General features: G+C 41.6%; 1 protein-coding gene across 3 annotated transcripts in view; it reads right to left on the minus strand.

Annotated features, from left to right (window-relative positions):
* WIPI2 (WD repeat domain, phosphoinositide interacting 2) overlaps window positions 1-24,977 on the minus strand; it is a 38,651-nt gene continuing 13,674 nt past the window's right edge. Inside the window, exons 3-13 of one of the 3 annotated variants that reach the window (XR_006274515.1) lie at window positions 20,581-20,750; window positions 19,624-19,720; window positions 18,802-18,899; window positions 16,693-16,785; window positions 15,805-15,875; window positions 10,020-10,127; window positions 8,679-8,843; window positions 7,418-7,525; window positions 6,108-6,238; window positions 3,647-5,197; window positions 1-193 (exon numbers count right to left, since the gene is read on the minus strand). Coding sequence is in view for 2 of the 3 variants with exons in the window: in XM_043493206.1 (XP_043349141.1) it covers window positions 5,085-5,197; window positions 6,108-6,238; window positions 7,418-7,525; window positions 8,679-8,843; window positions 10,020-10,127; window positions 15,805-15,875; window positions 16,693-16,785; window positions 18,802-18,899; window positions 19,624-19,720; window positions 20,581-20,750; window positions 24,591-24,678 (1,242 nt within the window). In the remaining variant the exon portion in view is untranslated. Of the gene's footprint in view, window positions 194-3,516; window positions 5,198-6,107; window positions 6,239-7,417; window positions 7,526-8,678; window positions 8,844-10,019; window positions 10,128-15,804; window positions 15,876-16,692; window positions 16,786-18,801; window positions 18,900-19,623; window positions 19,721-20,580; window positions 20,751-24,590; window positions 24,750-24,977 lie in introns of those variants that run through there. The other 2 variants (XM_043493206.1, XM_038418988.2) reach the window with 2 other exon arrangements.

Genomic DNA, 24,977 nt, shown 5'->3' on the forward strand with positions numbered 1-24,977 from the left:
TACATATCACAACACAGGTTTAATTTCTTATGCAATTATAAAATTTGAACAGCAATGGGCTAGCAATAAGAGCTGGACACTTGATAGTGCGGAATGTTATTTGTGAACAGATTTTTCCATTTATTTATACAGACATTGAACAGAAGTGTATTAGCACTGCAGGATGCAGCTTCCTCCAGGTAAGGAAGGCAATCTGAAAGGGAAAGATTTGATTGGGTGGAGAGGGTTGAGAAGACTGACTTCATTCAATTCAGGAGCTGGGGATTGGGATTTGACTCCCCACACTAGTTACTACCAAATTCCCCACCCACCCACAAATGAATCAAATTCTGCACAAAGGAAGTAAGGACTAATGTGCAATTACTGCAACCGTATGATTAACGGTATAGAGTTAAGACACCCACAATGCACATGGAAAAGTAGCTACTTGCAAGCCAGAGTGAAGACCTGTTGTCCGCTATTTTACAGAGATGGATTGTGCCAATTAAGTATCAAAGATGCATAAATGAAAATTTGCTAAGTGCCTTCAATTGTGAAATTGCAATTTGAAGTGAGTTATTCACACACACTAGGAGCCAGACTCTTGCCTGTGAGCACTTTTCTGAGCCGCATTAGCATTTTAAGGGTCTAATCTCCTTTCAACATATGGCGTAACTCCCAGAAACATGAAGAATTATGCTTGCTCAGAGAAGACACTTTAGACTTGACCTCAAGTGCTACTAGGTTAAATCAAAACTTTACTGCACTCCTTACAGTTGGGTTTTAACTGTAAGGGGTAAAACTTTCAAAGCAGGGCAGGGTTTTTGAGTTGTTCAAGTGCAGTGAGGAGGACCACAGACAATGCCTTGGGGGGTGGGAGGACATGATTGTTCCCACAGACAGCAGCAACTGGTCTGCATACAAGAGAAAGCTATGCCGAGTACCTGAGGTGACCCTCTAGGAAACAAATTCTAAAACCTTATTACACGTTCTCTTTTGTGCAGATGTCATTATTAGAATGGAGGAAGCAGAGAGTGAGATTCCCAGTAGAAAAAAAGTTCTGCTGATCAGATTCGCAATCCTAGGTCTCTGGCTGAATTGGGACTTTAGGAAAAAAGCAGCAGCTTTTACGAACCTCCTGCCATTTCCTCACATGGTTCTACAATGCTCTCTTCCCCTCTCTGCCATGCCCAGTTAGTTTTTAATGGCTAGATTTACCTACTGTTATACTGCAGGAACAATGCTATGGGGCGAGTCCCAAGCAGGCAACATCTTCTGGTTTGTAACTCAACAAAAAATAAGCAAGAGAAAAAATTACAAGAACTGACCGATCTCAAAGCAGCCACAGAACAAGCATATTTGCTATCTATGGACACTAACAGAATGTATCTGAAATGCAGCCCCTCTATCTATGGTACTCAATGGGAACTAGCAACACCAGAATTTAGCAACATCTGAGTTTAGAAGTCCAAGTCTACACACATTTCTCCCCCTCCCCAGCATGCCATCTTTGGTTATACATTTTACCACATACTGACACTTTCCCCCAAAAAAGCTTTATTGTTAAAAATAAGCCTTTGATAAGTGCAGTATTTAAAAAAAACGTAGGTGGAGTTATGGCTGAGAATATATTGCCCGATAGAATGTTAAGAGAATATGAACCCCACACACACACACACACACACACACACACAGAGGAACTCTGGAAACACACAGTTAAAGGCTTTACCACCACCTGCACTGTGGAGCACTGGAATTCCAAGAGTATGCTCCTTAGTCATATAATAATACATGACAGAAGAGTGGGTTGTCACTTTAAGGCAGGTCCTTGTACACCTGGGATTAAGCCCTATGCTGAAGAGAACTCCTAAATTTGTAGGCAGCCAGTTACCAATGGCCAGGTTCCTGCTTCTGCTATTGCAATGTTTAAGATCCGGGCTGAACGAGGAATGGAAGAGGAAATGCAATGAGTGTCTCTCAACACCTGAATTGTTTACATCACGACCGGTGACAGACCTAAGAGATAGGGCCAGGTGGGAGATATGGCAGTCACAACTTAACTGACAGAAAGGAGGTTGCCAAGCAGAGCCTACATGCAAGCCAGCTCCTTCCCATGGGGACAGAAACAGACATAAGTCATCCCCATAGCCAGGGGCATTACATATTCTAGGATCTGTGACCAGCTGGTGTGTGGTTTGGATAAAGACAGATCTCTTGAAAGTGGCTTCTTTGATCTCCACTGGACAGATAGGTACAGCAGTGATGGTGAATGAGGTAGGTTGGGCTCTCTGGCCCATAGGGGTATGCTGGCCAAGAAAGGATAGTCTCTGGACTGCACAGGAAGTCAAGATACTAGAAATTATCACCTTCAGCCTGGAGCAGAAGGCTGAATTGGAGGAGTATTGAGTCTCTAGGGGGCAATTCACCTGTCCATATGTAGAATATGGGTCGAGATGGTAGTCAATGGCATTTATGGGAAATATAGCTAGCATGTGTGGGGTCTCAAGCTTATAGGTAGACGACGAGGAGAGAGGCAGAGCTAAGGTTGATGTTGGAACCATAACTATGAATGTCCTAACAGGTGTGTAGTATTTTGTGAGTGTTGTACTCTAGCACCAACTTTTTTTTTTTTTAAAAAGGGAAACAGTCAAGAAATTCCCTTAGTTTACATTGAAATGGAGGAAAGTATTTTTTGGTGCTGTTATAACTCAAAAGTTGTAAAGCTTATACCTTTACCAGACCTATGTTACATCAGTGGTGCCCATTACAAGCTCTTCTGATGGAGCTTAGAATTTATGCCAAGCCTCTGAATGGGTTATCAAAATGCACGTGACCAGAACTACATTTGAAGTCTTTTGGTAGTTATACAGCCACCAACAAAACCTGCTGAGTTTGTATTTGCTATAAGACTTGCATCTCAGGCCTCACTAAAGTTATAAATTCCACAGCGGTTCACAAATGGTAGCAAATTCTATTCATGGGGCTTAGTTTTCTGACAGAGCTTGAAGTTCAGAAACTTAATGAGATTTCAACATGTTTCATAACACAATACACTCAGAGGAGACCACAGAAGAGGCCCAAACTAGTTGCTTCATTCAACATATCCAGAACAGTAGAGAGCTCAGAAAGTGGGTAGAGGCAAATCTGGTACTTCCTCACCACATGAGAAGGATCTGGGGTTTGGGAGAGAACAGTGAAGATTCTCTTCCAGGAAACTGATTTGACTAAAAGGGTTCATTTTATGACGACAGCATGACTATAGGTAAGTTTGTACACAATATGACTCTTTGGCAGGGCCTACCACCATCCTCTGCTCCCTTAAAGGAAACAGAAGCCCAGCTACCTGCGCTGAGCTCTGAGGACAAACTGCCATTGCTTGCCCCTATTCAACAGCATGCATAGTAACAAATCCTAAATCTAAGCAGCATCATATTTGTGTGCGATTGGTAGGAAAGTTAAATTTGTGAGAGCACTCAAGGAAATCCTGGTTCTGTTTTCTCTCAAGACTTGACTCTTTTGTTCCAATCGGTTTGGGGTTTTGTTTGTTTTGAAGAGGTGCCAGAATGAGAGATGGGTAATCAGCTTCACTATCTGAAAGATAAAGGAGGCTCAGAGTCTAAGGAAAGCAACACTCACACCCAAATGCTGTGGTAATCATTTTGCTCACCCAATATATCCAAGATTTAACAAAAGGCACAAATAGATGGCAGCATTGCCCAACCTTGTTCACTCTTAGCCAGGGTCCCAGCAGTTCAAGAACAGTCATTCCAGAGCTGCCAAAAGGACAACCATCCCTTTCAAGTGCATTAGAAGTGCTCCTTAAGCCGGTGGAAATGGAGGCAACATATAGTGTAGTTTAGTTATCCAAGGAACACTTGAGAGAAGATTAATAACTCTAAAAAGCTGGAACTCAAGTGGATAGTCATTTATATTTACATCAGCATTCCATAATTCCTGAAACTTCATTACTGAGGCAGCATGCTCAGATCCAAATTGGATGGAGACAAGGAAAGGAGAGGGGAGCACTGTATCTTCCCAATGCAAAACCTTAAGGCCATTTATGAAGTAGGGCTGTCAGACTCTGAAGCTATCTCCATCCAGTCCTTGGCAGGAAGGATGCTGTTCTTGCTCTGAGGGATTAAAGCAGGTATAAAATGAGAGATTATTGCTGCTCTGCCAGGGACATAACTGATCTAACAGAGGGAGGGAGGGAGGAAGAAAGTGCTTTCCAAGTTATTAACCTGAAACACCTCTTCTAAGTCAGCATATTGGCTAACTTGGCTTGAAGTCAGACAGCTCCAAAACAGCAAGGATAGATAAACACAAAAAAAACAAAAAACCCCACAACAGTAAGTGTCTACCCCTTCCTAGCTTTTCTTCCCCTAAGATTTTTCCTGTATAGGCACTTTCTATATTACATATTCTTGGGGACAGAAGAAATTCCAGTCAGGAAACAGGACTTCCATCCCAACAAACAGAACACTCCCACAAATAAGCAACATTCAGAAGGAATTTTAATTAACCAAATGGTTCAGGGAAGGGGAGGGGGAAACCCAAGAAACAGGATATTGCATCTTAAAGATTGCATGTCAGTCATGAGGCATGCCTGCAAGCCACTGCACAGGAAACCATTTGGACCTTTGTCAGTGCAGAACCAGCCTCAGCATTCAGAACCACTTTTCCACTCCTTCCTTATATATGCTAAGTATTATATACATATATAAAAAAATACAAACTTTAGTTTGTTATAAAGTGGCTTCTCTCGCCAATGCTTGCTTGGCACATGAATGCATGCAAAGCTAGTAGGTTCTGACGACTGCACAAACAGCAGGTTTTGGCAACAAAACAAACCCTGCCCAAAAACAAAAAAGCAAAAACCACACAGCTAAAATCGATAAGCAAGATTAAAAGCCACTGAACTGAAACCATACATTTTTCCAATGGTATAGAATTAGGACTACAGCTACAACGTTTAAAACTGTTTTTGGAGTCTGTCATCCTCTCTCCCAATTCATGCCAAAGTTCATAGCAGCATAACACGAGATTCCTCAAGAAACATCAGGCCAGTGTTCTCAGCTTTAGGAGTGAGTTCACAGGTCAAAAGTTCAGTCAGTCCGAAGAATCATGGGAGGATGCTCACTGTCTTCGTCCAAACGCAGTGCATTGGTTTCATCTTCCAGGCAAGCTCCACCCACTGCACCCAGATCCTCTGTATAGGCTGCAGAAACAATGACAGTGTTTGGGGTTCAGTAGCAAAAATTGGAGCTTGGATGCGAGAAAGCTCCCGATGCAAGTTTATAAGCTGAAGTACAAGAAACTATGCACAACAGCACCTGCCATTCTAGATCAGCTTTGTCATAAGTCAATGTTTTTTAAAACCATGATTTGCTGATGAGGTCATCATCAGGCTTCCAAATTTAAGCAGAGCTCACTCCCTTGTTCTGAGCAGGTGGGTTGACAATCTTGACTCCCTCCCACGACACTGCTGTGGTCATCACAGCATTCACCGTGACAGTGAAATGTGTCATCTCCATGGCCAAATCTTCTGCCAGTGTGCCACCAACAAAGGAATTGAGGGTACTCATACTAGCTGTATTAACTATATACCTGGTCTCCACTCGCTTAGGGAACCCTAACATACTCAAATTCTGGTCTCCACCGAGCCAGTACAGATTTAATCTATGTCAGACTGGTGGGACAGTGGCAAGTCACCATGACAGCAACAGAAATATTGGGGTACCTTGTGCAACTCTTACAAAAGGGCTGCAGTCCAAATGCTGCACAGAAGCCCTACCAAGAGTCTGTCCAAACACTATGTAAGGTTAACAAAACATCAATCTAATGCACATATTACTATGGTATCCCAGTACAGTTCCATATTCAGTTCTGTCCAGACTGCCCAGAAAGTAGCAAAGACAAACGATCTGTCCCGTGAAGCTTCCAAAGTGGCTCTCAGAGTCACTTAACAGCTACCCTCTCTTTCCATTATGACTAACAGAACAAATGCTTCATAACAGGTTTACAGAGTCATAAAGATAAAGGCCAAAACTTGGAAGAGCACAAGAAGCCATCTGGGATAGAATCATCTTTAGAATAATTTTCTCCCAGTTTTCCAGCATTAGCCTTACCATGTCTTGTGGGTGATGAAGGCACATAAGTACCTTTTGTCACAGCAGCACTATATGTTTGTGCTACTAGTGGCCGGTCATGTGACGCAGACTCTAAAATTTCATTGGCTGGCTCCATACTGCCATCTAGCCTAGTGGGCAGAGAAAGAGATTAGATGCGCAGAAGTGGTTCAAGGAACAATCACCAATATGACTGCAGTCAATACTCCTGGACATCAGTTGTGCAAAACCTCCACATTAGGCAAGCAAAAAATCATACATGTGTAATATTAATAAAATCTTTAATGCCTTTGGTCACTGTAATCAGTTCCTCAATCTTCAATGCCACACATCACTTGCACTGTGACCAAGAGGTGTCTGCCTTCCAGAGAATTGTAGGGAAAGCATTTGGCGGACTGCATTTCTCATCACAAACACCGAAGACAAATCTAAATGATGCCAAAGGCATAACAAGATCTAAGTGGCTGGAAGCGGAGACTAGATACATTCAGACTAGAAATAGGGTGCACATTATTTTTTTTAAACAATGAGAATTACAGAGTAGAACAATTCACCCAGTAGTGTGGTAGATTACCCATTACTTGAAGTCTTTAAATCAAGATTAGACTTTTTTTTGGTAGAAGATATGCTCTTGCCCAAAAAGATGTTATAGCCCTGATGCAGGAATTATTGGGTGAAATTCTATGACCTGCATTATACAGGTGGTCAGATTAGGTGATCATAATGGTGCCCTTCTAGCCTTAATCCTTGCTATACTATCAACCCTGATCTCTCCTAAACCATTCTACAGACCTGCTACTAAATAGACCATGTGGCCAGCCTACAGACAAGGTAGCTTACAAGTAAGCCTGTCCCATGACATTAGATATTAGTGCAGGAGCCAGTTTCTGTATTTGTAAAATGGGGATAATGATGCTTCCCTACCTTTGGAAAGTTCTCTCTGACATGAATGAAGTGTGTTAGGTGGCATGTTTCATATTCTTGTTAAAGTAACTGAACCACCAGCTGCATGGCAGGAGACAGGAGTATAGACTGACAGCAGATTGATTCTTGACTGCAATCAGACAGCATTAAGTTTCTGCTATGAAAGTGATGCTTAGTGTAACAGTTACTAGGAAGGAAGAAGCAAGGAGATTCTCAAGGTTACTCAACTCCTGCCACTGCTCTTAAAAATATCAATACAAAAGCAAGCTCTAAGATTTGAGTTCAGCAGGAGGAAATGAGTTTCGGAACAAAGATTTTTTTATCAGTCCAGTCGTATTAGAAAACCAAACGTGACAAGTACACGGTAGGACCGAGTCTGGACTTACTTGTGCTGTTTCATTAGTGTGCACTCTCCTCCTTCCTGGGGATCCAGGTTGTACATATAGAGGTACCCATCAGAAGCTCCCACCAGTAAACGGGGAATCTTCTGGATTCTAGAAGAGATTAGGAGAGGACACAGAAAACCAAGTTTTAAGAACAGGAATATTTACCAGCAGAAAATTGTGGTTTCTAAGTGATTGCTTTCCCCTCACTACAGCTCATAAGAAATCTGGTTCAATGGCTACATATGCCGGGCTCCCATGACAAAAGTAACCTGCAGGGGAATCCGGCACAAAACTACCATTGACATTAAAGGGAGCCATTTGTGTAGGTCTTGTGCATGTCAATTGTCACATGTGGAGGCAGTGTTGTCTAATGGCTAAAGGAGACAAGGAGTCAAGACTCTGGTTCGCATACTAGCTCTGCTACTCACTCGCTTTGGCACCGCATGGCATTCAGTTTCACCATCTAACATGGTGATATATTTCCCTACCACACAGGCATGAGGTGAGGCTTATTTAATGTCTGCAGAGAGCTCGGAGATCAGATGAAATATTAAATGTAAAATGAAACCTGCAAGTTTGAGTAGATCAGCACAAATTTATTAATTCCCCACAAAACACATTTAATATTGCACCGTTTATTGCTTTGATAGCTGTGCCAAATGCACCACTTTTGGTTCAGACAGAAAGACGGCTAAAATGTGTGTAGTCAGTTAAAAAAAGACTCATAAATACTATACTTTTACCCAAATTTAAGAGCTTGTCTTAGGAAGGTGCCAAATCTGGGGTCTGCAATTACCTTTAAAGTCTTCTGAACTGGATAGTTACGACTGTCTAATGCAACAACGTAATACCAAATGCACTAACATTTCATTCAGCACTAATGGGGAATGAATATTCTAGGTCCGAGTCTGTTTTTAAACATTCTTCCTTCACCATGAAGGATTTTTGGAAGCTCACAAAATCCTCTTTAAAAAGCAATTAATTCCACAATCATCCTTGAAGAAACTTTATGTCTTCTATTTCAGTCGGGCTCTGAGTAATTAGTTTTCATACACTGTTCCTGAGCATGAGGAAGCTTTGAAATGGTTACCAAATGGCAATCCAACCCGATGTGTTCTACATGTTAGCCATTTAGCTATAGACGAGATGTGTGACCTGACAAGCCAGAAAACCTTGGAACATTATCTACTCTGTCAATGCTTCCTTTGCTTGATACTGGCAGTCCACTGGGTGGTGGGAAAAACCTCATCTCCTTACTCACGTGGCAAGAGTACAGATGTTTTTGTGTCCACAGAATGGCAGGCGAACTGTAGCAAAGGCTCTGCCCTGGTTAAACATTTCTGTGACTTGAGAGGGCAGATAGCTTGTGGAGGCCATCAGCACTTTTCCAAAGTAACCTGTCCAGGTAGTGGGCTCTTCCTGAGGTCTACAGTTCAGGAGGAAGAAAAGGGAAAGTTGAATTCAATTGTGTACTTTGACATTAAAAACAACCTGCAACCGGAGAAGGATGGCTGGTGGTCTTTTTACTTTATGATGTATAAAAGGCTCTTTTCCTTATTTGCCCCCTTTCCCTTAAAAACAACACTACTGATAAGTCTGGTATCCCCTATTTTTGTTGGGTTTCTCACTGCAAGTGTCATGTACTACAAGCACTCTTAGCCCTTTAGCGAATGGATAGGATGTTAAATTGCTAACTTTTTTTCCTATTGATAAAACTGCATGACCAAGTACTAAAAAATTTAAGCAACCTGACTATACAAAAGAATCACTTCCATTCTCAATCAAGTTTCACTATTGTTTATCTAGTGTCATAATCCAGCCATTCTCCAGAGTCTCTCAGGGCATGTCTACACTTACCTCCAGAGCAATCGATCCAGCGGGGGTCGATTTATCGCATCTAGCAAAGATGCGATAAATCGACCGCCAAGCGCTCTCCCGTCAACTCCGGTACTCCACTGGAGTGAGACGCTAGGGCGGAGTCGACAGGAGAGCGTCAGCAGTTGTCCTACTGCAGTGACTTAGACCAATTTAGCTCGCCCCCTGCCCAGTGCAGACCAGGCCTCAGAGACAACAGTAAACAACAACTGAAGTTCTAATATAAAGATCATGCAGGAAAACTGAAAAACCTTTCTAGAACTTCTTTATGCATCATGCAGCAGCAGACAGGGCAAAAATCCAAATTCCCTTTGCAGGTCACCCTTGAAATGATAATCTAGAGTGTCAATATGCTCCATGCTCTTACCCACACAAACATAAGTGTTTTTAGTTGCAGCCTTTTATGGCACCCCATGCATGTCAGTACTAGGATATATGCAGGTGGGGAGGATGACTGACTTTGTGTAGTAAAAGGCACATGTGATTAAAAACATTTACGTGTTCCCATTTTTCTCTTAAGGACATTCCAACTTATCATAGAAATACTTTTTCTATTTACAGGGGACATGTGTATCTCAGCAGCTGAATTCAGCCAGCTGATCCACAATTGTCTTGCTATGCCCTTAACAGTAAAGGGGTTTTCAAAAGAAGGAAGTGTCCAAGCTCCTGAGAATTCATCCAGACTGTCAAACAACAAGTCTGTTTCTTGAGCGTTTCTGAAACTTACTTTTCTTTCACAGTCTCGAGTTTGAAGATGTGCACTGTCTCTGTGTTACTGGATGCAGAGAGGAACATGCCATCCATGCTGAAGGCCAACGAGCAGATGCTTACACACCTAGGAGGGAGAGTAACTGCATAAAGGTCTACATACTAGTGCAATGCCAAACAGGAAATGGAGAAAAGGTATCATTAAGTCATATGGGGCTCATGAGGCTCAGTTAAAATGGGAATATTAGTCCCCCACACTAGCATATAGGAGTCTTTGTCACTGAATATTTCCAGCCTTTTCAGTTATTAATCCAGCTCCATTGTGCCGGCCAGGAAAAAATTCTGGAAGTGTTGCAGAAAGGTGAAAAGAGACAGCTTTCCTTGTTCAATCTTGTATCAGAGATTTATAGACCACTCACATTTAAACCAAGATCTCCAAAGGACTTAGAGCCTGTGTGCACTGCTCTCTGTGAATCAGAAATCTAGAGAACACATTCTGAACTGTTTTCATTGACATCTTCTGTTTCGCTTACAGAGAGACAATCTCAGGTTTCTGAGGTTGGATTTCCTGTTATGCACTAGATTTCAACTGAGACACCAGCTAGGGAATCAGCAGGCATCAGAGTCCAAATTCAGTCTACCCATCTCTATACAAAGCCCAGTTCAACTACATGGCTAAGTATCACAGAAACTGTAGTATTATACCAGTGACTTATTGGAATCAAAATGGTTAAAGATTTGAAGAAGTGTGAAAACAAGCTATCAGCTATTTACATGTTATTTTTCTGTCATGAAATCTAAGCGTGCTCCAAATGTGAACTTAATGACCTTCTTGAAATGAGTTTGTTAGTCTCAAGAGAGGCCAAGGACTGAATGACTCAGAGAACACACACTTGAATCAGTTCTTTTCAATACCTATTCTAGTGTTTTATACTGTAGATTAGTGCAGCCACACAAGTACCATAATCATACCAGATACTTTACAGTAGTTGACCTGTGTCAAACAAGTACCTGCACCAATAAATTTCTAATCTAAAAGGAAGAGCAAGCACAATACTGCATGGCAAGCTTTGGAAGAGAAGGCAGCTAGCATACATTCAATTGGAAGTTGTTCCAGGAACACTAGATGGTGGGAAAGCAAGAGTGGGTGAAAGATACTGTGATGCTGGCAGACCAGGTGCCAGCTCATGCCACGGTCCCCATGTCACAACTGAGCAATGATAAATACATAGCTGGAATCACTATGGCTCACCTGTGTGTTAACCTGTTAAAATAGGTATTATAAGAATGTGTGCAGCATTTGTTGCTTCTCTCTCCTGCTCAGCCCCAGCGAGGATTCTTACTCCTGAGGGCATTCTGCACCAAAAAATTTAAAATTCTGCAAATTTTATTTGTCAAATAAATGTGTAGGCTCCAGCATGGCATTGGGGAGCACAAGCCACTGGCTGCACAGAGGCAGAAGATGACTGTGCAGCTCCCTGCTGGGACACAGACTCGGCAGTGAGACTGCACCCAACCCTGACACAGCATAAAGACCTGGCCTACCTCAAAAGCACCTCAAGGCCCTGCCCCTCCATGTGGCCAGGCAGGCTCAGCAAGCCAGGATCCAAGTGTGGAGGGGCTTAATGTGGGGGGATCCAGGTGTGGGTTGAGAGAGTTCTGTGTGGGGAAATCTGGGTGCGGGCAGCCTGGATGCACAGGGGCTTGTTGGGGGGTTCTGGGTGCAATGTAATGAGACTGCAGGGGGGGTCAAGGTGAATGTGGTTGGATCTCAGTGGCGGGGAGGCCTGGGTGTGTGTGGGGGGATAGAGCTTAGCAGGGAGTCTGGGTGTGGGGGTCTCAGTGGTGGTTCAGACGCTGGGGGACTGGGGACAGTGATTTATCTCTGCCAGCTGCCCTGGGCATCTGAAACACATTGCTGGGGCGAGTCGCATGACTGCTCTTGTGGCTTCCCTTTGCTTCCCCATGAGAAAGTCATTTTTTGGCAGGGAAGCAAAAAAATCTGCGGGGAACATAAATTCTGTGCAATTGCAGTAGCGCAGAATTCCCCCAGGAGCAGAAGATGAGTCATGCAAGTGGGTTCCTCCGAAAAAACTGGGTTTGCACATAGCAGGAGAGGGATAGAAGCCCCCAAATAAAAGGAACTAGGTATCTCTATGCAGCTTGGACTCTGGGAGGCAAGGTTTTTCTGGCATAGGCAAGAGATCTTCAGCTGCTTAGCTTGGGTTAGCCCTAAAGGACATACAGAGCTTGCTGATTATAGAAATTTGTTACCTTTTGAAACTTATGTGTGTGTATATTTTTACCTGCTTTAACCTTGTAAAATAACTCTGGTCTCTTTTTCCTATTTAATAAATCTTCATACAGTTTACTATAGGATTGGCTACAAGTGTTGTCTTTGGTGTGAGATCTAAAGTGCAATTGACGTGGGGTAAGTGAGTGGTCCTTTGGGACTAGGAGTAATCTGAATACTGAAGTGATTCTTGATGTAAGGGACCATCTATCACATTCACCTGGATAAGACAGGTTGTAGTACTGAAGGAGACTAGATATGACTCCACATTAAAGCTGTTTTAGTGCCTGAAGAGTTCACACTTGATAATTGGTTGGTGAAATCTATATACAGAATTCTCAAATAATTTGGGGTTTGTGCCCTGCTTCCTAGCAGTCTGCCCTGAGATTGGTACTCACACTCTCGAGTCACTGTAGGCAGTGTTACACATAATGATGGAGAATTCAGGAGACAAGCTTGAGCAGTCGGTAGGGAGGGGCTTTTGGAACAGATGAGTAAAGAGATTTAGGCAGAAGTGGATTAGTTAGTGCTTTGCAGAGATGCTTGGACTTAATGTGGAATGGGGATGTCTGTTCAGAGATCTGGGGTTGGAGAGAGATGGTATGATCAGAAAGAAACAAAACAATCTTCCCATTTGAATAGACAGAGACAGGGAAAGAGCAGAGTATAGGAAGGTGAAGGCTAGAGGAGGAGATCACAATAGTCAACAAGGAAAGTTACCAGAGTATGGACAAGTATCTTATACTGACAAAGGGACAAATTTTGGAAATGGTCTGAAAGGCGGAGTGTGTGAAAGGGAAGGAAAGAAGAATTGAAGAGGTCACCAAGATTGAGCCTGGGTGATTGAAAGAGTGGTGTCCTCTTAACTGGGTTTTTATCCGTCACCACTGCCACACAGAATTCTACTGCTATCTAGTCCCTATGAACAGTCTCAGTTTAGAAAGACAAGAAAGCAAAAACACTTATGAAAAATGCTCATTAATACTATTAGAATCTACAGGACCCTCTGACACATTTGTAGTGAATGCTTTTAATGTTTACACTCAGTTTCACAAAAAAAAAACCTGTACTTCTAACGTTGAGAGGCAAGAGTAATTAAAATGTATTCTGAAGGTTTTGGAAGGATAGCAGAACCTTCAATGAAGGCCAGTATAGCCAACGGTTAAGTACAAGACCTTGCTTGTAATTGTTGTAAAAGACACACTATATATACACACACACAACTGATAAGCTCTCTTTAGTTAGAAGCTTCTGGTGACATTGGCAATCAAAAAACTGCTTGAATAGCTTTGAGCTAATGACATATGAATACATTATAATGTACATTTGTTATGTAGGTGGAGAAGTCCGAGGAAAGGGATTGCTCCTTAACACTGCCTGCTTCTGATCTCCTGAAGAAACTGCACAAAGCAGACTATCACCTGTTCATAATTAAGGTTAACTGGAAATTGAGTGAAATTTAAGTACAATGTAAAAGTGTCATTGCATCACAAGTGCCATTACCAATCAAAGCTAAAAAATTAAGATTCTGCATTTATGAAAACATGTACAGATCTCGAAATTAGACTTTCGTAAGTGATCCATTAAGTGATCCATTCCCCGTCTCCCAATCCCAGTTTCTAGCAAACAGAGGCTAGGGACACCATCCCTGCCCATGCTGGCTAATAGCCATTGATGGACCGATCCTCCATGAATTTATCTAGTTTTTTTGAACCCTGTTATAGTCTTGGCCATCAACATCCTCTGGCAAAGTTCCACAGGTTGACTATGTTGAAGAAATATTTTTCGTTTTAAACCTGCTGCCTATTAATTTCATTTGGTGACCCCTAGTCCTTGTGTTATGAGAAGTAAATAACACTTCCTTATTTACTTTCTCCACACCAGTCATGATTTTACAGATCTCTATCATACCCCACCCCTTAGCCATCTCTTTTTCAATTAAATCCAGATTCCAGTAAGATTTTTATCTTTGTTCACTTCTGTTAACCCCAGAACAGCTAGCAAGTAGATTTGAAAAGTTCATCTCGATCCTTAAAATATTCTAAAAATCATAAAAGGTACATTGCATAAAAACCACCCTCATTTTTCAAAGTAAAATAAACTCCCAAGTGGTCAATTTACCCTTCCTCTGAAAGAATGTTCAGATGACAGCAGCCAGACATATGTAGTAGAAGTGAGGTATACTTAAAGTTTAGTGTGGTTACTCTCCACACCCTAAGATTTAGTTCACTTTCCTATATGTTAGTATTAAAACTCAGCAAGGTCTCTTCATAATAGGGAGTAGTTGCATAAGCAATTTTAGTAACAAATTATTGTAAGGTGAAAGAGTACTGTTTTTCCTAAAGGCAGTAATGCACCACCACACTGAAAGGAGGTCACCAGGTGCATTGTATTAAGCATCCACAGAGGTTTAACTTTTTAAAAACTATATTTTAAAAGGAAAAACTTAAAACAGCTCTTCATCAGCTATGCATTGCATGTGTACATTGCAGAAAAGTTAGGTGAAAAGCCAATACATTTTCCCTAAATGGCAAAACAGTTTTGGATGCTTTATAATGAAGTAAATAGAACAGTATGTATGCCATTTTTTTCCAAAAGCGTACTTCAAGATCTGTTTTGCTCCCTTGCTCTCTATATATTTCAAGTCTGTTGCATATGTTCTCTACTGCCTCAAGCTTTTAAAATAAGCTTTTTTACTTTAAAAGTCAGGCCTTCACTTCCTTTTCTTGTTGCAAGGCTTTTGGAGGGCTGGATACATCATGAGAAACTGTAAGAGCAAGCATTTTTTGTTCCCCATTTCCTTCATTCAATAGGAGAATACCTGGCCCAATTTGAACTTCTTGTATGCTCTATTCTGATTGAGACAGTGGAGAACCAGGGAAACGGGTTGGTTACAAATCATCCTAAAAATCAGGACAGCATTCTTCCTCTTTATAACTACAATTTTTAGGCTAACTCTAGCCTTTCTTGACATACTAACCCATAGTCAGCAAAAATGGTCAGTGTCTAATATGGATATAGTTTTCTAAATAATATGGTTCAGCAGTCCAATGAATGAACCCAGTTTTGGACACAAACTTGTGTTAAATCTCTAAAGCCCTTCAGTAGTTCAGATATCAGAAATAAATCTCTCAAATCTTGAGCAGGAAAGATATCTTTCCTATCACCAGCATAATTATTCCACCACAAGCAGTAGTGCTATAGCCAGCATGGCTTGATGTGTATTGATACAGTCTTTCAGTGTGCTGGAACTTCTTTACAGTGGAAACATATCAGAGGTCTGCAAAGGCTGTTGATCAAGTCAAAACAAGCTACAGAGGGCCATATGCTCTCTTTTGCTTTCTCACAAACCTCGTCTGTAACTTTAAGGGATCCAGGATCAATTGTAATGAAGTATAAACTTTACTTCAGTTACTATGACTCATGGCTATACAAAAAGGTCAACTACAGAATACATTGGAAATCTACCGCAAAGAACAAGCTTCAGAGAATGAATTTTTTTGAACTTCACCTCTTCACTCCCCTTCGGAATTCAAAGAGTTTCTGTCCCTCTGGAATGGAAAATACTCGGATCACTGTCCCCTATGAAGAAAAAAACCAAGCCTCATTCCTCAATTTAAATACCTGCTTTGTGGTTCTCACTCTTGTCAGTGTGCACAAAGATTAGAATACCATCACAACCAATTCATACTGTGCAATTCTTGTCACAATTGCTGCACACCAGACAAGAGTCACCCAACATAAGCCAGTCACACTTAGCCTTCGGGTTTATTTTTAGAGGGTGGGAAAAGCAGAAAGAGGATGGGCTTATAGCTGACCTACGAAGTTAAAGAGAAGGAGTTCTGCATCAAGGAGGAGCCTTTTCCCTTTCTAAGCATACTTATAACAGTATTTCTTTTCCTTGTGGAAAGGAAATGCAACTAGCACTACCTCTTAGGCATGGTACCATGTGATAAAAATAAAGGAAATTATATGCACTTCAGTTCAGTTCTGAGAGAGAGAGTGTAATATTCCAATCTAACACAGAATGAGATGAGCCTGTGCTGATTTGTGCAATTCAGACAGAAGTGGTCAGTCTGTGCCAGATATAGGCCATCATTTCACTCTATTCCACTTCGACTTTTACTGTCTTGTTTGTTTTATGATTCTACCTTCCTAATACAAAAGATAGCTAACTTCCCATACTTTATCACTGATGTCCTAACTACATTACATCTGATTGTCTGTAGTCATTTAAAAGCCTTGTTACCACTAATATCAGTAGCTCCTAATTCAGAGAGTTTTAATTAATTATACCAGCCAACCTCTCTTAGTACTTGTGAAACATTTAGGATACTTGGAAACACTACAAAGTAAGCTTCACTCTGATCCATATAGTCACAACCAAATCAAAACCTACCTTTTCTGATGCTGTGGCAAGTTTAGTGCCATTTGCATCGAAGGCCAATGCAGCCAAGGGACTATCATGAGCTGGGATCATGTTAGCAGCTCTCTGCAAGAATAAGCCAATAAAATATAGAACGTAGTATAGTGCAGATAAAAAGTAAAATCAAAACAAAAAATGCAAGGCTGGATTTTTAAGAGAACCCAAACAAATGTACATTATTTGTTTTAGACCTGGTAATATACTGGAATGTACAGCTTCATGAAAACATCACCATTCATAAAAACGATTGACAGCACAAAAGAGATCATAAGGAAAAAACTGTCAAATTAAAAAAGTCAATCATGAGATTAATAAAATAGTCGTGATGAATCAGTTTTAAATCGCACTGTTAAACAATAAAATACAATTTAAGTTTATTAAATATTTTTGGATGTTTTTCTACATTTCCAAATACACTGATTTCCAGTTACAACATAGAATACAAAGTGTACAGTGCTCACTTTATATTTTGATTACAAATATTTGCATTGTAAAAAAGAAAGAAATAGCATTTTTCAATTCACCTCATACAAGTACTGTAGTGCAATCTGTATGGTGAAAGTGCAACTTACAAATGCAGGGTTTTTTTTTTTTTTTTTTAAAAACATAACTGTACTTAAACACAACACAGCGTAAAACTTTAGAGCCTACAAATTGAAGCATGAAGAGGCATACGAATAATTAGCACATCTGGCACGTAATACCTTGCAATGCCAGCTACAACGATGCCATGCAAATACTTGTTCTCACTTTCAGGTGACAAATAAGAAGCAGGCAGCATTATTTCCCATAAATGAAAAACTTGTTCATCTTAGCGACTGGCTGAAGAAAAGTAGGAGTGAGTGGACTCGTATGAGGTGAATAGAAAAAAATACTCGTTTCTCTTTTTTACAGTGCAAATATTTAATAAAAAATATAAAATGAGTACTGCACACTTGATAGTATGTGTTGTAATTCAAAAATATATTTGAAAATGTAGAAAAACATCCAAAAACGTTTATAAATAAATTTAAATTGGTATTCTATTTTTGCTTAACAGTGTGATTAATCACTACCTAGTTAATTTGTTTTGCGTTAACTGCATGCATTGACTGAGTTTTTCCTAGGGCTTTAAATCTATAATGCTCAATCCAAACCACTACTCCAGAGGTGGGCAAATTTTTGGCCCGAGGGCCACATCTGGGTGGGGAAACTGCTTGCAGGGCCATGCATGTAGGGCTCAGGCAAGGGGTTGGGGTGCAGGAGGGAGTGTGGGAAGGGGTGCACAGTGCGGGAGGGGGCTCAGGGCAAAGGGGGTTAGGGTGCAGGAGGGGGTGCACAGTGCAGGAGGGGGCTCGGGGCAGTGGTGGAGGGAGGGATGCAGAGTGCGGGAGGGGACTCAGGGCAGGGGAGGTGTGACAGCAGGCTGGGGTGCAAGCAGGGAGTTGGGGTGCGGAGGGTACAAGGGGGCTCAGGGCAGGGGGTTGGGATGAGGGGTGTAGGAGAGGTTCGGCATCCGGCCCGGCGCCGCTTACCTGAAGCGTCTCCGGGGTGGCTCCCTGCCTGCCCTGGCCCCCGCGCAGCTTCGGGAAGTGGCCAGCACTGCGTCCCTGCGGCCCCTGGGGTAGAGGGGCAGAGAGCTCCACGTGCTGCTGTTATCTGTGGGTACCTCCCCTGAAACTCCCATTGGCCACGGTTCCCCGTTCCTGGCCTATGGGAGCTGCAGGGGCAGTGCACGAGCTTTGTCCCCACTCCCAGGGGCCGCAGGGACATGGTGCTGGCCACTTCCCAGAGCGGTGTGTGGCCTGCAGCGCCACAGGGGTGGCAATCCCAGGGCCGGATTCAAAGCCCAGAGGGACTGGATCCAGCCTGCAGGCTAAAGTTTGCCGACCCCTGCACTAATCAAATGTAGTATTACCCCTTTACTCTATTCTGCCCTCTTATGCCCAGCTTCAGTAACAGACAAACTACAGTAGAGACCTCGTTCCACAATAATGATCTCAAGTAATTTGAGTTTCCATTAACTCCTCTTTGATCCTATTAAGCCAAGTCTCAAAAAAGCTCATCTTTAAAGGTGCCAGTAGCACTGACAAGGACTCTTACCAGATTGATGGTGTCAAAGACTTGCACCTCTCCGATGGTCGCACTTCCTGGATAGGCCAGATAGCAGTTATCATTGTTTATTGACAAGGCGCACAAGCCTATGAAGGATGAGCAAAAAAAAAAAAAAAAAAAAAAAGGATTAAAGAGGCAGAGGCCAAATCTTACCCATCAGAGATTTAGTTCTATATTCAGATCAAGCTACAAAATATCAGAACTTAACTCAAAGCCAGTGTCCTCAGAAGGGTCTTAAATGGGATTGGGGCTGGACAATCTTAAGGCCAACAGCCACCAGTTTTAAAAGAGTGATTTATCATTTTAAGAAATAGTCATATGGAAGGTATAGAAACTGTGATAAAGAGTCAAGAATTTCCTGGGTTCACAGTTAGTGATACCTAAAATATCCCTACAGATGCATTTTGCGGTGTTGCAATGCAAATTCCAGTGACATCTTGCTCATTATCGTTTCTTCAGTGTTCAATTATGATCAAGTCTGAAAATCATCCCTAGGAAATTTTTCACCTGACTGGGAAAATAAAGTACTTAAAAAAATGTTTCACATCGGATGGCAGAGATTTTTTTATTTGTGATGGTATGAATGCAAAGAAATTCTCAAAAAAATCCACTTAGTGTCACGAGGCAAGTTCAGCACCCTTTGAATCTGAATATACTTCAGGGTCTAGCAGCTAACTCCCACTGTCAAGTGGGAATAAAAATTTTATTAATGAGAGCTCTACCCAATTTCCTATAAGAAACAGTCGCACACAATGAAAGAGACTACACATTTCATGTGTTTCTTAAATTAAATGAGCCCCAGATATTCACCAGCAGGGTTGGGGGGCGTCTCCCTGATTGTATGCAGCACCTTCATGTCTCGTATGTTATGTATGTATAGAGACTCTTCTAGGCATACTATCAGCCTCTAGAGAAAGGGGACAGGAAAATAAAGACAAAATTAAATATATTAAAAGCAATTTGTACAGTTTCTTACAGATTACTACAACCTGTATCCAACACATATTAGGCAATTTTCAAACACAAAGGTAGAAATCCTTGCCCAGTGCAATGCTAGCCATTTCCGAGTTGATGGGAAGTAGTAACGTTAAGATGAGACAATCTACACCCTCTTTAGAAGACTGTTCTATACTGAAAATTTATAGGGGCATAGCTACATCAACCAGTGGTGTAAAAACTCCACACCCCTAACTGAATTCGCTATAGCAACGTAACGCCTAGCACAGATGCAGCTATGTTGAGAGAAGGCAGCTTTCTTCTGACATATCTAACTCGGTTCGAGGAGTTGGTTGTTCCTACACAGACATAAAAATCCCTTCTGTTGGTGTAGTATGCATCTACACCATGAGCTATGTCGGTAGAGTCTCTGTAGTGTAGATATACACTCATGCTCAGCAATACCCAACTGAGTTACTTGCACACCCTGAGATTTAAGGTATATTGTCATCTAATACAGCCCTCAACCCTACAAAGACTCAACTTCCACAGTATTTCCCATATAGAAAGCACTAAGTTTAAGGAACTCTTATGTAGTTCTTTAATCAATTATTGAGAATGATGACCTGCGGATGTTTCACGACAACGTTCATACTCAACAGAATTTCACATTATGATGTTAATTGCCTATACCCTTCCAGGGCTAGAAGCAGGAAAGTTAAAATTAGCAGTTTCAAACTATTTTTTGGCACCAGAGGGAAACAGTACTTGGCAGGGGCCAAATCCCCAGCTTGTCAAGAGACACTTCTACACCCAAACATTATTACTTACCTGTCTATTTAGTTTGACAGCCAGGATTGTATTGGAATAGCTGTAGTTGCAAATCTCAGTCCCCTTCTTAAAGTGGCAAACTTTCAGCTTGCGTGGGGCTTTAAGGCTAACTATGGCCACCAAGCTACTGGAGAACAGCCTCTCCACGATGCACACATCTTCTGTGTCGGCTAAGGAGTTACAAAAGGGAAAGCGAAGAAAAATTCCATGTTAGAGAAAAAGTACCCTACAGACCACAAAGACTGAAGCCAATCCACAAGTGACAACAGAATGTAATCTTAATGTGCGAACAGAACCCTATACACTGAATTCTGATTTATATAGCCCCTTCACATGCCATAATATTTTACATGGTTGTAAAATGTGAGGGTATTTTTAAAATAGATTACTTGTTATGTGTGTAGATATTATTAACAGGATACTGAATGGTTGCATCAAAATCTCATAAAAGGAAAGGATCTTACATTGTGTGATGTATAGTGAAATGAAAAGGTGACTGCCTAGATAAATGCAGTACCCCTGTGTGTGTGAAAAGCTTTATGATGCCAAGTAACCTGGAATTTATGCAGACAGAAAAGCTACTGTACTCAAGGTAGTTGGTAAATTGGTTGTTCTGAAACTATAAGGGCCACCGGCTCTTCCCATGGCACTTTTGTTTTTTCTGAGGTCTCACATCTGAAAACTGACCAGGCATGATCTCAAATAGCTGTAAAAACTGATATGGCGACTGAGCATCTGGATAATTCACCGAGCCAGAAAGCAGCGACTCCTTCTCCCTGCTGGATCAATAGTGGCTTTTTCTAGGACAGCTGGCTGTATATATGTATTTAATATTAAAGTGGAAAGAAGAAATGAATCTGTTAAGCATCTGAACAGGAGAGTGCTTATCAGATGCCTACAGCTGTTCTAGAGCTGTAAATAAATATCTGCTAAAAGCCTGATGTTCCATTATAGACTCAGTCAAGACAAGCTCCTTGAGCCTTCCTGCCTTGATCCGTTACTGTGAATCTACCATTTCAAAAATCAATATTTGGATTAGTGCAATGCTGATGCTTGCCAAACAGGAAAACTGCCTGAAAACTATTTCTGAGGGCTTCAGAGGCATCTCTTGGTACAGTCAAGCAATTGATACTCTTTTCACCAGCAAAGCCAGAAGTTGCCTGAAAGACTATATTTATCTGTCCAATCTGTCTAGCATATGAACACAACCAATAACCTACACATTTGTTCAGTATGAGTGAGTTTTTGGCTAATTCATCTCGCAAATATTTTTCAGTTTTTACCTGAAATATTTAAAGAGGTCCCTGAGTAAGATGTGCATGCACTCCCTACTACAAGAAAGTCTCAATACCAAAGTTGCTATAGGAAGAGTTTATACCAAGTTCTTTTCATTATTAAATGAAACCTTAATAGATGAAGGATCCTTCAGTTGCAATCAAAATTTCTGATTAACTAGCACATCAGGAATGGTATTTAACTTGTTAATTGCCTTGTAATGGTTCAAACATGTTTACACAGAAACAAGCTTGCATCCAAAGTATAAGAAAAACATCAAAATAGTTTAAAGCAGCCTTGCAAAATTCTATTCACCCTCTTTTCCGAGCCAAGTAGTGGTGTATGGGTTTTTTTTTTGTTTGTTTGTTTTTTTTTAAACAGAGGGGAACAAGTGATTACTTTTTCAACATGGGAAGAATGAGCACTTAAGTTTTTGTGCCTGGGCTAGTAAGTTTTCACAATCTAGTTCAAAGCAGTGGATCTCAACCTTCTTGATGCCATGGGCAACTTTTGAAAAGAAAAAAAAGTCAGACCAATCATTTATTACTATATAATTTTAATATGTCAATTTATCACAATTCCAAAAATGATTAAATCTAGAGAGGTAATGATGCCTTTGGGCTTTAAAAGACATTAAAATGCTTAATGTGATCAGTTTGGTGCAAGTAGTAACTGACAGTACAAATTACACTCTTCAGATGTACTGCCATGTTGTTCCAGAGTGCTTCATAGCAAATATACCATTTTTACAAAAGGGAAGAGAGGAGGAATGGGAAGAACCTAGCTGCTCAGGGTGATTGTTCCCTCCTCCCCCTCATGAAAAATGAATCAGCTCCTCCTTCCTGCCACCCTCCCCGGCAACCCAAGACCTGGAATGAGGGGGGCTGAGAGGTTCCCACTGGACCTGCCACTCCCCCAGGCCTGAGAGTGGGGTTGAAGAACTTCTAGAACACCAGCTGCAGAAGTGTTGTCAGGGGCCAGGGTACATGTGGAAGTGGCATTCTGCAGAACTGATGTGGAGCTCAATGGAAAGAGTATAAGTGATTGTGGTCAAGAATGAAATTACCGTAACTTCTGGCAGACAGCAGATGCAACCACCATTAAGGGGACCAGCTCACACACAACCCCACTCTGTGCTCTCAAACAGTCAAAAATACGTTAAGAGCTAGGGAAAACTCCCAGTTCCCCTCCTCTAGCCATCAGATACATACTACACCTCTTGAGTAGTGTATTTCATTTAGGCTGTCTACAATATCTCTTTTGTTAGCCAGGAGCATGGAAAAAACAAACAACAAAAACTACACCCACAACTGTCACAAATTATACCAACAGAAGCCCTGGTGTGGGCAGCGCTATGTTGGCGGGAGATGCTCTCCTGCCAACATAGCTACCGCTGCTCATTGAGGGTGGTTTAATTATGCTGATCGGAGTGCTCTCTCCAGTCAGCACAGAGCGGCTATGCTTGGGAGACAGTACAGCTATGCTACTGAAAGGTCTCTAGTGTAGACATAGCCTTAGTGATCTACTTAAGAATTTGCTCAGTTTAATTCTACAGTAGAAAAATACAAGAGGTACCATAGAGGATATGAATAGCACAGCATGGACACAACCATTTGGGACCAGAATCAACACCGACTCTGTTCAACTTCTACACCAGAGAAACCCCAAAATGCATTTCTGCAGGGTTAAGCTACCTTGTGCATAGGGTGTCACTATGTAGAAGTAAAATTAACATTTTGTTAAATCTGTTGCCAAGTCATTAATTATTTTCCCTCCAGTTATTTAGCAAGTAATTATACATATACAATGGAAATATCTTGATTTATTCTTTACTTCTCTATTGCAGGAACTGCATGCTCTGTGGGTGGAGGTCAAGTCAGGCTAGCTCACAACAGCTCACCAAGCGATCACTTTCTTTTAAAAAAAGCTGCTAAAGCATGAAGTGCAAGGTAGGTCTTTATACTCTCAAAGAAAGCTTTCAAAATGTGAACAGAACATTAACTTATGTAGATGGTCTAAAACAATCCCAAAATGTGCTGGGAAGCACTGTGGTCCACTGGATAGGGCACGGTGCTAAGAGTCAGGAGATTTGGTTGCACTGGTGCCAACTATGCGATTTCCCCAGGGGTGCTGGACCCCCGCTGCATCCCAGGCCCTGCACTCACTCCACCCCGCCTCTTCCTGCCCACACTCCACCTCTCCCTGCTCCCCGCACACCGCTGATCATGGCAGGTGAACAGCAGATGAGCTGATCGGGGGCCCATCAGTAGGCAGGAGGGCTGGGAAGGAGCTGATCCATGGGGCTCCCAGTGAGTGCTGAGCACCCACTTTTTTCCCCCCCATGGGTTCTCTGGCCCCGGAACCTATGGATCTGGGTTCTATGGGACTTCTGCCAGGGATCTGCTGTATGACCTGAGGTGTATCTCTGTGCCTCTGTTTCCTGCATCCTTGGTCTCTCTTGTCTATTCAGATTGTGAGCTTTTTGGGAAAGTGACTATTTGTACAAAGCCTACCACAGTGGGGAACCCATCTCCACTGATGTCTACATAGAATAGGAATAAAAAATTAGTAAGTATTAACTTTTTGTTTTAATGGTATGTTAACATCTAAATTAGCAATAGAGTTCAGAGTTAACAGCTGACGTCAGTCTACAGAACAAGGATTTTCAAATTATGAAAATCTGATGACAGTCTAGCATGAGTGGCATCTCAAATGGGTCAAGGTTAGAAATGTACCCTTTTTTAAAGTACTCAATTCAGCTTCAGTCAGTTGGAATAGGATGGGGGTGAAGAGAAGGGGACTGGAAGGCTGCAGACATTTCATTGGTTTTGGGGAGGAAAGCAGAAGCTATTGAGCAGCAAGACCCTGAGGTATTCTCTTTTTATAACTTGTCCCTGTAACAAAGACACTAGGATGCAAAACAATGCCATAATTAGTTTTTGTATTTTTTTTAATAAATTAAATAGAGTAAAGGCTATGCTAACTGTGGACCCCATGAGATCTTTTCCACATAAGTCACATCGCATTATGCAGTAACCAATTATGGTGGCCAGAAAACACCACTTCCTTTGGTGACTTACCAGAGTTCACAGTATGCCACCCATCTCTCTCTCTCTCTCTCT

This window comes from Dermochelys coriacea, chromosome 10 (genome assembly GCF_009764565.3).
Source record: "Dermochelys coriacea isolate rDerCor1 chromosome 10, rDerCor1.pri.v4, whole genome shotgun sequence".
NCBI classification, from domain to species: Eukaryota; Metazoa; Chordata; order Testudines; family Dermochelyidae; genus Dermochelys; species Dermochelys coriacea.